This window comes from Prionailurus viverrinus, chromosome X (genome assembly GCF_022837055.1).
Source record: "Prionailurus viverrinus isolate Anna chromosome X, UM_Priviv_1.0, whole genome shotgun sequence".
NCBI classification, from domain to species: Eukaryota; Metazoa; Chordata; class Mammalia; order Carnivora; family Felidae; genus Prionailurus; species Prionailurus viverrinus.
This window is the reverse complement of record NC_062579.1, coordinates 74,716,518-74,732,282: the sequence shown is the minus strand read 5'-3', so window position 1 is coordinate 74,732,282 and position 15,765 is coordinate 74,716,518. Positions and strand designations below refer to the sequence as shown.

At 35.8% G+C, this 15,765-nt stretch overlaps 1 protein-coding gene across 2 annotated transcripts in view; it reads left to right on the top strand.

Moving 5' to 3' along the window:
* ZMAT1 (zinc finger matrin-type 1) overlaps nucleotides 1-14,064 on the top strand; it is a 37,045-nt gene extending 22,981 nt beyond the window's left edge. Inside the window, exons 3-7 of one of the 2 annotated variants that reach the window (XM_047843871.1) lie at nucleotides 829-930; nucleotides 1,025-1,199; nucleotides 2,777-2,845; nucleotides 10,522-10,621; nucleotides 11,824-14,064. In XM_047843871.1, the coding sequence (XP_047699827.1) occupies nucleotides 829-930; nucleotides 1,025-1,199; nucleotides 2,777-2,845; nucleotides 10,522-10,621; nucleotides 11,824-13,144 (1,767 nt within the window). In that variant the 3' untranslated portion in view covers nucleotides 13,145-14,064. Of the gene's footprint in view, nucleotides 1-828; nucleotides 931-1,024; nucleotides 1,200-2,776; nucleotides 3,062-10,521; nucleotides 10,622-11,823 lie in introns of both variants that reach the window. The other variant, XM_047843870.1, reaches the window with a different exon arrangement.
* The last annotated feature ends 1,701 nt before the right edge of the window (nucleotides 14,065-15,765 follow it).

Below are 15,765 nucleotides of genomic sequence, written 5' to 3'. Positions count from 1 at the left end.
TTCCTGTGCTTTTCTATAAGATGGATATATTTCATAATTTAAAATTCTGTAGATAGTGATTGTCTCACAGCATGTGCTCAGGAATATTAGTTTCCCTTCTACCACAACACCAATACTTTTGTTATTCTTATATATTTTGTTATACATTTTTAGAGATTTTTCTAATCTCTAATATGCTTAATTAACCTTGAAGGGTTAAAATCTTCACATAAAAGAATTTGAGAGGTATCCAGTGCAAAGCTGATATGACAGTTCCATGACATCATCAGGGACCTAGGTATTTTCTGTCTTTTTGTTTTGATGAGCTAGCTTTTGTCCTCAAGATCCCCCATAGTCCCAGATGACTGTTCGAACTCTGACCTTTCCATCTTAATTCCAGAAACAGGAGGGAAGAAGGCTGGAAGAGGGGCTCATCTCCAAGCCTGTTAAGGAGGTTTCTCAGAAGTTCCACCGAACAGTTCAGATTATATCTTTTTGGCCAGAATCTAGTCATATGGTTACATTTTGCTGAAAGGGAAGCTGAAACATGCAGTCTTTTATCTGGGTATGTTGCCCAATATGTGTAAGTAAGCAGAAGAAATTTGATACTGAGAAGCAACCAGGAGCCTGTTAAAAACAAGAACATAAAGTTATTGACCTCTAAATTATAGTATTATTTTCATTTTAACTGAGATTTAGAGATTTGAAAAAGCATGTGAAGCTCTTTCATAAACTTGGTACACACCACATACATTACAACTCACAAATGCCATCCTGAAATTCAGAGAGGTATAAATTTGGGGTGCCTCTGTCATTGAATGTACAAAGCCATATTATATCTTTTTTCAGAGTGAGAAACATGCTCAAAATGTTAGGTTTTATTCTCAAATTCATGGGGAACAAAACGAAGTGCCTGGTAAGAAAATGAAGATGGATGTTAAGAAATTTAAGGTAAGTGGCCTATATTGATGTCATAATTCTAAACTTTGAGTTATCAAATCATTCTAACAAGATTGTGCTTATTTCAACATTGTGCTTATTTCAGGTGCATAGGAGTAATGTAGTGGACAGAAACAAATTTTGTGATCTCTGCAACATGATATTTAGCTCTCCAGTTGTTGCTCAGTCTCACTATGTGGGAAAAGTCCATGCTAAAAAACTGAAGCAATTAATGGAGGAGCATGATCAGGTATCTCCATCAAGATTTCAGCCAGAGTTGGGTAAGGTTATATTCACCTCTTTAGCTTCCATACAGGTTCTCCCTGTCATTTTTTTTCCAACCTGCTACCCATTTTTTAATTAGAGAGACTTTCACTCTGGAGCAATAACTGGATTCTTGTTCTTCTGCCCAGTAATCTCTTTCTGTGTCTTTGTCATTTAATATGGAGATGGTAATTGCTAGATGAATTTTAAGAAATGTTATGACCTTTCCTTTTCAGTTTATTAAATACAAATGAAAACAAGTTATTTGCTATGCTGCTATAAAGAAACAATAAAAAGCAGCCTGAGCTGTCCAGGTTCTAATCAAATCACAAAATCTTAGCTCCTTCTTACTTCTTCCCCTTGCCACCTATCACAGTTTTTTCTTTAGTACTTTCTAAAGCATTCTCTCACATGTTCAGACCAGTGTCTTCATCATAATATAGTTATGGTGTAGCATTTTCTGACTATAACTATAAGCAAAAGAAATACATATGTTATGGACTCTCCTTCAACCTTGATAGTTCACTGCTTTTTTCCTCTGAATATAAAGAAAAAGTACCACCAACATTATCAATCAGTAATGAGCACTTATTTTATGCTAGATCCCAAAGATACAGAGAACTATAAAACATTGCCTCTTTCCTCCTTCCAGTGATGTTGAGTCACCAGCGCATGAGAAATCTATCACAAAGATCTCACTTCTGGCCTAAAGTGGAAGAGTATACCCTGGAAAAATCAAACTTGTGTTTTGAACAAAAAATGAGAACAAAAAATGAGATGATTAATCCTCTGCAATAAATAAGTTACCACATTCACACTAGCTTCAACACTTTAGGAATAAGGCATGCATAGCATGGAAAATTTAACAACGTTAATTTCCAACTCATATTGTAGGCCTCATACAGCATTAAAACATACTTTTATCTTAACAAATTAAATCAGAATTATTTTTAAACTTATTCTAGTCTCTCTAATTTTTGTATATTTGTTTTTCTTCCTGTCAGTCCAAAGAGGGTTGGAATCAGTATGTCCTACAATAGAAAGTATCGTGTAAAGTCTTATTTTCAGTCCCCACAATTCATCAAATTGAGCTCAGAGAGGTTATGAAATATAAGAGCTCTGAAATAACTGTAATTGTGGAAACATTATTGTATAGCCTTAAATAACTGCATAAATTTTATTTTGATACAAACACCACAAATCTGGACTGAATAGGCTTACTGTGCTACTCAGGAAAGGCACCAACTTAGAAGTTGGCACCCTCTGTTTTACCCTCACTAATTTCAAGAATCATCCTAAACTCTCATGCTTTCGTTTATTTTTCAAATTAATGTAATAAGCTAAAAGCTAATGCTGAATATTCTTCCTTCCTGTACCTTTGTTGGAGAAACTTGGTGCCAGACTTGCATCCAAATTTTTGTTTTCACAGAAGGAAATTCTTTTTAACCTGAGTACCTTTATCCAACAGCCCTGTGAGGAAAAAGTCCAAAGATAGCAAGTTTTCAAAGAATTCTGAATTTCCCTAATACTTTATAATGAATGCAGATCTGATAGCTGAATACATGTTGATCACTTCTCATTACAACTATTTCAGCAGGTGTGCCTATTACTACTTCTGCAGAATCAACTTTTCTGAAGCCTCTTGCTGTCAAGCTTCCTCCAGGTGGGATTAAAGACAAGACTATGCCTTCCTCTTCCAGCAGTGCTTTGGATTTGAATAATCCAAACAAGTATTGCAAGCTCTGTCCTGCTTCCTTTAATAGTCCATTAATGGCCCAACAACATTATGTTGGGAAAAAACACAAAAGAAATGAAGCTAGGAAGAAGTTTGTAGACAAGATAAGAGAGAAACCTCTTCCAGCAAAATCAGATGCAAATGGTAAACAGTAAAAATATACCAAAACTCTTTCATAGAAAATTTATATTTTATGAAACATATTGTCTTAATGTATATATTATTTTACTCATATTGAGTAGTAGGTTGATAGTACTCATGGGATTATAGAATCTTAGATGAGTAAGGACTTCAGGGTCCATCTGTTGGTTTCTAGAAAATGAGACTCAGAAAAGTTTAGATGACCTTCATTAATTATAGAATCGAGTACAGGTATTCCCATGGTCTCATGTTATGTCGTAGGTACATAAGGAAGTATTTTTAATTAGTGACGCTGTAGTTATATTATTTAGTCACTAAGTATGGTTTAAGTGTCTCTAAGGTACTAGGCTACTTATTCTTGGGAATACAAATGAGGGTATACCATTTTCCCTGAAGGAGCAAGTGTGTAAACTAGTTACGTTAATGATACTTCATTGTAAGAGGCTACAGGCATGAATTTTTGTGTACATATTTTTGGTAACCAGGGGAGTAAAACATCATGGTTCAGAAAATGTTCGTAGAGGAAGTGTATGATTTAGATTTGTAGAAGTGGGAAGGAGAGAGTATTAACAAAGGAACTAGAAAGAGTGGCAAGAATTCAGGCACCATAAAGATTCTGATCCTGACTGAAGGAATCCACTTGCTCTTCTAACCATATTTTTTTTTCATTTTTCCCCCACAGGCACTTTCTCACTACTAGTGTATTTTATTCGCGTTTCATATTCTCTCTTCCACCCACTTCTCTTCTTCCACTCACTGTTCTTTTTCAGTTCTTTCCTTACTAGACCTTTTTGCTTCATGTGAAAATATTTATTACTCCCTCCTTAAAGCCCTAATCTTTGTCATATGTAACTCCTAAAGCTCTGCTCTTCTTGTGTGTTTCTGTTTCTTTTCTGTTTTCTTTGGGGGCTCTTTTTTTAATTCATTACCTAAATGTGGGTGTTCCTGTGGCTCCATTTTGCCCTCACTATACAAATATGATCTGATCTGTTACCCTTATTTCATCTTATCTGTATGCTTATGATCTTTCTGTCAAGCTTTGGACTCATATCCAACTGGCAGCTACTGCTTTACCTGGATACTTCATAACCATTTCAATTCCATTCGTTCAAAGTAGAAACCTGTAGTTGACTGTGACTCCCCCAACATTACCTTCTTCACTTCTTTATCTAATGAAACACAGAGCTATGACTGTTTTACCAGTTCCCTTATCTCGAGCCCTGCTTTTTCCACACTAGATCAGGCCCTCAACATCTCTCCTAGAGCTTTGCTACTCAAAGTGTGGTTTGTGACCAGCATCATTAGCATCATTTGTGAGCGTGTTAGAAAAAGAATCTCAGTCCTCACTGAAGACCTACTGAATCAGAAACTGCATTTTGACAAGATCTCTAGGTCATTTGTACTCACAATACATTTTGAGAAGCATTGTTCTAGAACATTACTCTCCCTGCCATCAGTTTTGTCTCCCCAAATCTACCCTTAATTTAACCACTACAGTGTTTCACCTAAAGTGCACATCTTTCCATGCCATTCCTCACTTTAAAACCCTCGATTGTTTCTCTATTTTCTGAGGATAAAAATCTAAGCTTCATAGCTCCTTGCCATCTTGTTCCTTCCTGCCTTCTCCAGGCGTATCCCCTCCTACTTCCTGCCATGATCTGTGTTAGGTCAGAACCTGCAAACTGCTTTTGGTTTCCAGAAACTATTACCCTATTTCTCATCTCTCTGCCCTTGTTCATGCTGCCATTTTGTCTGAAACATCTTCTCTTCAATTCCTACTCATTCATTAACATGCTACTTCCCTGGAAGCCTTTTCACTTCCTTCAAGACTTATCTTCTGTGCTTCCTTAGCCTGTGTGTCTAATTTTCTCTGTATGTGTCTTTATCCCCCACTAGAATGTAAGGTCTTTGAGGGTAAGGACTTCATCTAACTTGTCTGTATTTCAAGTGTTAAAGATAGAAACTGGCACAGATTAGGCCTACCTCAGTAGAGATTAGTTTAATATATGAATCCATGCACTATTAATTTTGATATGTTGAGTGCTAACCCTATGCTTATAGTATTTAAGTTTCCTAATTAATATGATTCAACATATCCCAAAAAGTTACATAGAGATCTGTGTTTCTATCTAGGATTTTGAAGAATGTTGTCTTAGACAAGTGTAGAAATAGAAGTGGTAGGGCTTCAGAAAGTAGTAGATGTTTGGAGAAATGCCAAACTTTTACTTGTTACAGTATTTTTCCTATTGCTGGGGTGATGATATCTGAAATAAGTACCTTCTAATTTAATGGCTGGAATTAGGTAAAATTGGAACTGAGTCAGTTATGAGAAGTGTGTGGTCACTTCTAAAGGGAGGGTCATGTTAGCACTCTCAAATTTCAAGGTTATTAGTATAAGAGAAGAAAGATTTTGGTGAAATTTTCATCTGGCCAGGGAGGGAGTGCTGACCACTAGCATAATAGAACAAATTTTCCTTACTACTTTGACTATTCCATTTTAAGAAGAGTAAATATTTGAGGATTTAAAAACTGGCTGAAGAATTTAAATTAGCTAGTGAGAATTTCAAAGAACAGAACAGAAACCCATATTATAAGCAATCAAGCGGTAAGACAAAAACAACTTGACATGTGACACCTTAATTATTTCACTTATCACCCATTTCACCCTTCTTTCTGTCTGCCTTATTTTCCATCCACTTTGTATGTGTTCGTACTATACCTAATCTCTGTCTTTTTTCATCATTCTCACTGCTTTCCTCATGTCCCTCATCCAGCCCAGATCTTATTAGCACAGGGATGGCTACCATAACGATATGGAACTAAAGTATGTATGCATTTTTTACTTATTGTATTTGTTTTGTTTATTTTACTTATTTTTAGCCTCATTATTGCACTTAGATGTCTCACCTTCACCTGTACCTCAACATATCTAAAATGGAATTAATAATCTTCTCTAAAACCAACTTTAATTTCCCGAGATTCCGGCCTTTACCAGTAGTACCACTACTTATTAGTCACCTACATTTGAATCTTTGAGGGCATCTTTGTCTACTGAATTTTGCTACATCCTGTCCATCAGCAAGTCTTATCAAGTCTTATTAGAACTATTTTTCCTTCCTGTACCCTTCCATTACGTTTTCACTACCATCATTTCACACTCCCAATTCTGTAACAACCTTTGGGAAGGCTTTACTTATACCTCATTGTTATTCTCTCCCTAGTAGCAAGAATTCAACCCTAGATCAGTTCCGCAGTCCACCTTTTCTACTTTTATATTCAGAGTACTGGGTGATGCTATGGAAAATTATGTAAAGCTACAGATTGGGTACCTTGAAAGTCTTGGAATCCAACCTCTATGGACTTGAAGTCCTACTTAATCCTTTACCTTCCTCTTCACTCTCCTCTCAGCAATGGTATTAAAACCTGCCCCACTCTCCAAGACTCTCTTCCACTCTTCTACATTTCCCCTTCTCACACCCTTCAGGTAAACTTATATCCCACATTCAATCAGTCACTAAGTTATGCCAATTTTAATGGTATATTTCACCAATCTCCCTGTTCCATGTATTCTAGCCCATGCCTTCCTTATCTCTTGCCTGGCCTAGTATATTTACATAAATGTGGTCTCCTTGCTTTAAGGTTTGTTCCTCTCAAATTTATCCTCCATATTGCAGCTAGAGGAGAGATTTGTCTAAAACACACACCTGACTATGTCACTTACTACTTAAAGCATTTCACGTTTTCACAATACACAGGATAAAGAGTCTAGGCTCCTTAGCATAACATATACATCTCTCTGACCTGACACACTTTTGCCTCTCCATCTTGTCCTGTTCTATTTTATTCTACAACAATTCCAAATTTTAAGAAGCTATAAGCACTTATATGCTTCTTTCATGCTAGTCCCTCTACGCACAATAATCTTCTCAACTCTTTTCATCAAGTTAACTAATTTTCATCCTTCCACGTTTAACTAAGGCATCATCTCTTCCAATAGCCTTCTCCAGACTACCACACTGTGCTTAAGTGCCTCTACTTCTTTGAGCTTCCATACCCCTTAAGCATACTTCTTACCTTTTACCTAATTAGAATGAAATCCTTTATTTAAATATCTGTTTCTCACTTGAGTTTGTGAGAAACCTGCCCATTTTATCCATCTTGTACACCTAGAATCTAGTATGATGGCTGGTGCCACATAGGCCCTCAGTGTTTGTTGAACAGATTATTTGAAATCAACACATCATACTCATTTCTATCTCTGCCATATCTGATACTGTTTTCATCCCCTGGAATGACCTTTTCTACCTTCCTTATGATTCAAATTCTTCTTGTCCTCCAAGATCCATCATAACTTCCCTCACTACTCTGGCTATTCTCCCCTTGACATTCATCCCTCTGACATTCTCCCCTTCCTGTGATTTCTCACAGATTTCACTGTTCATTGACAATTGCATTAATTATAGCTCCTTAACTGAATTAGCCTCCTTAAGACAAAAGATTATATTTTATTCTGCAGTATCCATCTCAGTGCTTTATATTTTTATGTATTATTTTTTGAGACATATTTTTTGAATATATTATTTTATGAGATGTCTGTATCTAGGAAACAACAAGAATATCAGTGTATGAAAAAGACAAAGGCTAAGGTAATAGTAATCAGACTACAGTTCCAGAACTGCCTCTGTATCTTTTATATGTGACCTGAAGCTTCTCTAAACCCCTCTATTATGTATATTATAGTCTCCTGATATAATCTGTGAAGAAGCAAAGGAGAAACTGAGGAGAACATTATGTATACTATATTCTTTATAAGCACTTAAACAAATAGGTAAAACCCCTAAAATATAATCTGAGTTTATAATCATAATGAAGATCATCAGCTTGATAATTTAGGGGAGTGGTGCTCAACAACAGTTGTTTAGAAAAACCATCTAAAACACTTTCTATTTTATTTACTTTTGTTGTTGTTGTTGTTGTTGTTGTTGTTTTTAATATATGAAATTTATTGTCAAATTGGTTTCCATACAACACCCAGTGCTCATCCCAAAAGGTGCCCTCCTCAATACCCATCACCCACCCTCCCCTCCCTCCCACCCCCCATCAACCCTCAGTTTGTTCTCAGTTTTTAAGAGTCTCTTATGCTTTGGCTCTCTCCCACTCTAACCTCTTTTTTTTTCCTTCCCCTTCCCCATGGGTTTCTGTTAAGTTTTTCAGGATCCACATAAGAGTGAAACCATATGGTATCTGTCTTTCTTTGTATGGCTTATTTCACTTAGCCTAACACTCTCCATTTCCATCCATGTTGCTACAAAGGGCCATATTTCATTCTTTCTCATTGCCATGTAGTACTCCATTGTGTATATAAACCACAATTTCTTTATCCATTCATCAGTTGATGGACATTTAGGCTCTTTCCATAATTTGGCTATTGTAAAACACTTGCAAAAAGTAAGAAAGCCTGGTTCTGCTCCTGGAGATTCTGATTTAAATGGTCCAATGTGGAGCTGTAACATTAATATTTTTAAAGTTTTCCACATGGTTCTAATGTGTAGCTAACATTGAGCACCATTAACGCAGACGAAACCAGGATTCCTGCTTATCTTGCATAACTTGGGTGTTCTCAAAATGTATGGTGTTGGCCAAGCACCATAATTTTTTTGTAAAGGATTGTTGTGAAAATGCAGATTCCTGGATTTAGTCCTTAGCTTTGCAGGAAGTCCAAAATCTTCAGGGTTGACCAGCCTCAAATCAGGGACTGACGAGACCACAAACTTAGAAAACGCCAATAAATAATCAAGGAACTAGAAAGGTATTCTCTTAGTGTATTCCCCACACATTCTCTAAGAATAATTACCTGGAGTATTGTTAAAACATGAATTCCCTATCCCAGAGACAGAGGATCATGTTTTACAGGGAGAGGCTTAGGGAGCTATATTTTAATTTTTTAATGTTTATTTATTTTTGAGAGAGAGAGAATGACAGAGAACAAGTGGGGGAAGGGCAGAGAGAGAGGGAGACACAGAATCTGAAGCAGGCTTCAGGCTCCGAGCTGTCAGCACAGAGCCCAACGTGGGGCTAGAACTCATGAACTATGAGATCATGACCTGAGCCGAAGTCGGATGCTCAACCAACTGAGCATGTGCTCCTTAAGGATCTATATTTTAAATAATACTTCAAGTAATTCTGGAGTCTGAGAAACATTGTAATTTAAGTTAATACATTGTCATTCTGGTATTGATTTATGGTAGGAGAGGATAATATCTTTTTTCAGTTCCTAGGGCTTTTAAAACCTGGATATATCATCCAGGGTATTCCTTTTTTGGTATCAAAGAATATGAGAAGCCGAATTATAATCAGAAATAGACTTGATTAGCATGAAATCAGACCACTGGAAGAGAGGATAGTTACAAGGAATCATTCATTCAGTCTTTGGCATAACCTGCTGAGCTCTCCTTGGCCCACTAGAGTTATGTCAGTAGTAAGCAGAGTCCTCATGTTATTCAAAGTTGCATCTTTCTTTCTCATTAACAATAGTCTTCTGTTTCTATGAATAATATTTGCTTGGACAAGACCAATATCCTTGATTAATTTAGCATCATTTGAATGATTAAGTTGCTGTTTGACTTAAAAGATGACCTTGCTTCATCTTAAAATTACTGCATCCACCAATTTATTGCCTCTTCTTTAGTGTGGGATTATTTTATATTTGGCTTATGAAATTTATTAATTTTCTACTTCTGACCAAAGAGAAATTGGAAGGATGATGAGGTTAAGAAAATAAAGATTAATTTATCCTCTGCTTTCAGCTCTACCTAAGAAGCAGAACATAGAAATAGCTGGCATACCTATTCTATAGTTTTTGACTCTTTTGAAGTAGTAACTAGTAGTTGTTTTAGAATTTTTCTTTCAGCTTTTATCCTGAGAGTGGGGCTCACTGAAACTCTCTCCTTTCTAATATCTGTCTGTGGGAATTACTTTTGGTAAACTAATGCACTACAGTGATTTCACATAAGAGAGTAAAACTTTGCTTTTGTTTAATCTTTTGGAACATTTCAGGTTTTTGTTGGATGGCAAGAGAATTAGGGGCAAGAAAAAAGAGGTTGATTAAGGGATTAAGAGGCAAAGGTTAATTGGGCATACTAAATTTGAAGTGTCTACTGCACTTCCATGTAGAAACAATAGGCAGGCAGATAGTAGTCTCAAGAGAGGCCAAGGCTAAAGAAGCAGTGTGGTGTAGTGTAGTGTAGTGTAGTGTAGTGTAGTGTAGTGTGAAGAGTTCTGGGCTTTAAATTAAGAAACATGGGCTCTGAGAGGTTAGCTCTATTACTGACCTGCTCTTTGACTTTGACAAAGCCATTTGACCTCTCTGGGCCTTATCTTTAAATTGAGAAAGTTCTGTAGATGATCTCTAGTAAATTCCTGTCCATATTGACCTCCTTAAATTTGACTCTCTCTTTTTTCAGCATTTAGTATGAGGACCTACGTTTGCCATATTTGTAATATTACCTTTACATCTTTAGAAATGTTCCGGTCCCATATGCAAGGAAGTGAACACCAAATTAAGTAAGTATTTTCTGCCAAAATGCTCCTATGATACCAAAGAGTAGGGCTTCTGTCAAGTACCCTTGCATGTATTTTACAAAACTTTTGTAGGCATTCACTTCCCTATAAGGTGATACAGTTAATGGTATTTGTCACAAAGTACATGGTAGTGGAATCTCATAGGGAGTTCTCTAGCCATGATAGTATACTTGCAGAGCTGGATAATTGGCACCTCTTGTGACCAAACAGCATTGTTCTTCTCATTCTCATTGAGCCATGAAAATTCAAATAATTCCTGGAAAGTTGGCTTAGTTCCAGGGATACAGTGATCTGGTCATCATCCTTTCAGCAAGGTATAGTGGTTATGAACAAAGGTCTTGCTGTTAGACCTGGACTGGAATATCAGATTTGTCTTTCTAACAAGTGTATAACTTTAGACATTTCCAATTTAATGTGGTTATAATGAAATACAAAAATATGTGTAAGGTTCCTGGCCTGGCACACAATAGCACAATAAATATTTATTCCATTCTATTCTATTGTTTCAAGGAGGAGAGGATTAAGTAGACAATTAGGGACTTGATCAGTCAGATAGCAGGACAGAGGGGCACTTGGGTATTGTATTTTTGGTTTGTTGCTGTGAAAATCAAACCATAATGTTTCTGTTTAATTATTTTATTCTATTTGAAAATATTTCTACTTTGAGTCTGAATACGTAGGAGCTAAATTGTGCAATTCACCAAATTAACCTTCATTTAGACTCTTTTTTAAAATCTCACGGTTCCAGAACAAATATCCATTACATTTATAGCTCTATACAAAGAACTAATTAAAACTTTTAAAATAATGTGACATTCAAATCAGACAATCCTCAGGGCATTAAATATTATTTGTTCTTTCCCACATATCCCAACATGTCTTACATGTTTAGTACTAAGGCAGTATCAGCTATGTCTGCATGTTTGTACCCATCTTCCCTTTCATCTCAGCCCTGAAAATTTTTTTGTATTTAAAAAATTGTGAGGTACCTGAGAGATATGACTGTTCCTGCTGCTTCTTTTTAGCATAAAAAGTGATGATTTACAGCGTTTATATTGAAGTAAGCTTTTAATATTTGTTTGGACTTTTGTTGTTGTTTTTTCCAGACTAATCTTTTTAAAACAAAGAAAGTATTCAGAATAAAATAGCCTAGTAATAAGAACTTTCTACTGTTTTCTTTGCAGAGAATCCATTGTTATCAGTCTAGTGAAGAATCCCAAGAAGACACAAGACTCTTACCAAGATGAATGTGCAGATTACATCAAAATGCAGAAATCCAGAGGACCAGAGCCCAAGATTTGTTTCAGAAAGATGGAAGAGAGTTCTTTGGAAGCCCATTGGTACAGGGAAGTAGTTGATTCTAGATCCACACATACAATGTTTGAACAGAGACTCCCATGTGAGACTTTCTGGACATACCCAGGATCATACAGTATTTCACAAACAGCAGAAAACCATTTACTTCATTGTTTACCAGCTCATTCAAAGAAGACATATGACTCTTTCCAAGATGAACTGGAAGATTACATCAAAGTGCAGAAAGCGAGAGGACTAGATCCAAAGTTTTGTTTCAGAAAGATAAGAGAGAACTCTACAGAGACCCATGGGTACAGAGAAGTTGACTCTGGACCCAGACAACAAATGTTTGAGCAAAGATTTTCACTTGAGACTTCCCAGACTTACCAACAACCATACAATATTTCCCCAGTGGAAAGCAAGTTGCATTATTGGTTACCAGTTCATTCAAACAGAACTTATGATTCTTTCCAAGATGAGCTAGAAGATTACATCAAAGTGCAGAAAGCCAGAGGACTAGAGCCAAAGACTTGCTTCAGAAAGGTTAGTGATAGCTCTATAGAAATCCATAAGTACAAAGAAAAGGTTGATTTCAGACCCAAACATAGAATTTTTGAGCAAAAAGTCCCATTTGAGACTTCCCATGCTTATACAGGATCATACAGTATTTCCCAAGTAGTGGAAAACCAGTTACCTCATTGCTTACCAGCTCATGACAGCATACAGAAACTAGACTCTATATCCTCCTGTCAACCCATCAGAGACTGTTTTCCAGAAAAGCCAGTACCCCTGAGCCTTAGTCAGCAAGAAAATAACTTTGGCTCATACAGTGTAGAACCTGAAGTTTACAAGCACCTCTCAGAAAACAATACCAGTGACCATAAAGCAGGTCATAAACGAAGACATCAGAAGAGAAGAAGGCACCTGGAAGAAGGTGAAGACAGGTCAGAGAAAGAGCAATCGAAGCATAAAAGGAAAAAGAGTTATGGTGATACAAATCTAGACAAGGACAAGAGCATCCGACAAAGGAAAAGAAAGGGAGATCAAGTCAGCGTCAGTTCAGGAAAGCTTAAACATCGAAAAAAGAAAAAAAGCCATGGTGTGCCCACTGAGAAAGAAGAACGCAAGCACAAGAAAGGGAAAAAGAAACCTGTTGAAGAAAAGACAGAAGAGGAAATGCTTTGGGATGAATCTATTCTTGGATTTTGAATTTTTAGTTTTGTTTACCCAAGGATGAATTGAAGAAATCAGTTATGGATTTAGACAAAGACAGGAACATCCAGAAGAAAAAGAGCAGTGGATATAGTCAGTGTCAGCTCCAGAAAGCTTAGTTTTTGTGTTTATAATTTGAAATTGAATTGAAAGAAGAAACAAACAAGCTTAAATATACTGAGAAAGAACATAAGAAGAACATAAGAACACAACCAGAGAAAAAGAATTCTGTTGAAGAAAAGACAGAGAGTCAATCTTTTGGGATGAGTCTGTTTTAGGAATTTCATTTTGTTTACCCAAGGATGAAATGAAGAAATCAGTTTAGAAAATGGATTTAGACAAAAACAAGAACAGCCAGTGAAGAAAAGCATAGGTAGATATGATCATTGGCTATTCAGGAAAGCTTAGTTTTAGGGGCTGTAAAAATTGAAATTGAATTGAAAGAAGAAACAAGCATAAATCTAGCCTCTGAGAAAGAAGAACATAAGAACACAAGAACAGAAAAGGAAATCTGTTGAAGAAAGACAATGCTTTGGGAGGAGTCTATGCTTGGATTTTGAGCTTTTTAGTTTTGTTCCCTTAAGGTCGAATTGAAGAAATAAGTTGAAAAGTTTGATTTCATAAAATTTATGTTACTTGAATGCTTCCTAAGTGAGCAGTTAACTTTAACCTCCAACAAAAGCCAAGTGGAGTAAAAGTATTCAATATGCCTTTTCCTCAAGTTAGTTTTTCTCATTTTCTTTAAAAAATTACATTTCTTATATAAAATGTAATTTTGCTTAATGAGGTTGTCTCTACTTCTATTCATCAAATTGCTGTGGTGGTGAATTATTTGCCCATGAAAGGTTAATTTATTTTAAATGAGAGAATTACCAGGCATTACAAAATCCATTCCTTGTTTGGGTTTGTGTTAGTGTTGGTATTTTATTGTTGTTATTATGTGTTTGTTTTTTGATTTTCTCTAAGAAAAATGTATGAAGCAATTTAGATCAGTTTTTTTTTTGTTTGTTAAATCTAATTTGCAGTGTATTTTTGTATTTTCTAGTTCTGAAAGTGGAAAATGAAACTGTCTGTAATAAGTTTAGATGATATATAGTTTTAAAAAGCTCTCAAAAAGTACTGATACAAAATCAGTCTATATTCTGGAAATGTTTATATTATATTAAAGTGTTTTAATTTCTACATATTGTTTTATGTAAATGATCATTTCCCAGCCAAAGATGATTTTACTTTGGGAGTGAGAGTGGAAATGATGAAACCTCTCAGGACCTCTCAGGAGATCACAGTGTAAAGTTGTAACAACTCCATTTATTCTACATCTTGCTTATGAGAAGCTGATATTCAGACTGGAGTTCAGTTTTAAGTTTAAAAATGTGACCAACTAAATACTTGAAACTGAAGAAGAAAGAATTTATAAGTGAATAGGGCTGTGAGGGTGCATTACCTTGAAACTCTTTCATACTTTTTTTTTTTTACTCTGGTGCTCCCTTTTATATGATAAGCACTTCCTGTAAGCATTTGAGCATCACCATGGTAGAGTAGAAAGAGTAATCCTGGGAATTCAAATCCCAGGATTCTGGTCTCAGTTGTACTATCAAGTCGACTGTGTGATCTTGTGGGAATACCATCAGAATCCAACATGGAGTCATTAGAAATAGGAAAAATAGGCTATAGTATTCATGTCCAAAAAAGGAATCTTATTCAAAAAAGTAAATAAATTTAGACGGTGTTGTATCTGCACATAGGTGGGACTTTTAACAGTGTTTTTTCTTGAGATTTCACTGAAATGGTAAATAGGAGCTGAAGCATAATATGATTGTTTGGGTTTATACCAGGTTGAATGAATAGTCTGAAAGGGAGTTAGATCCCAAATTAACTTTTATTCCATGAGACTGTTGGTATAAGATTATTTGCTACTACTACAATACTACTGCCCTTCTTTTTAACACATCTGGTATACTAGCGAAAGGAGAAGGAAAAGAAGAACCAAAGTAGCAAATAGACTGGAATTAGCCACAAAAATGGCTAAATTTCTTTTCTGAACATGGCAAAAAAATGCAGCTTGTTTTCACAGAAAGTAAAAGATCAATTGAATTGTAAGCATTTTTAGAATTGATAAATTCTTTTGCATAATTCCATTTTGTGTTGAAAGGTGGAGGGTAGGAATTCAAAACTATATAAGAATATTTACTAAGACACCAAATTACCATGATCTTTTCCAAATAACTTAAATAGATAAATGATTTATTAAAATTAGCAGCACCCAATCTCATCAACACTGTGTAAATCATGCAATATTTTAACATTAAAATCATTTAAATTAGGTGGGGTGGCAAGTTGGGGGAGGGATAAGGGTGTGGTGTTAACTACATTCTTGGAGAAGTTACTAGTGACTTGCTCTAGAAAGTGGTTTTGCAAATTTTTAAAACAAAAACTATTTTGACAAAACACACTTTTTGTTAACCCTATCATAAAGTTAATTTTCTATTAACTGGGAAGTATTTTCTAGGTGAAGCTGGAGACAAGGACCTAGAATCTGACTTTGGCACATTTGCTATGCTCCCAACTTCTACCTCTGAGCACAAGGAGGTTACAGTATAAGTCAAGATATTTAAATA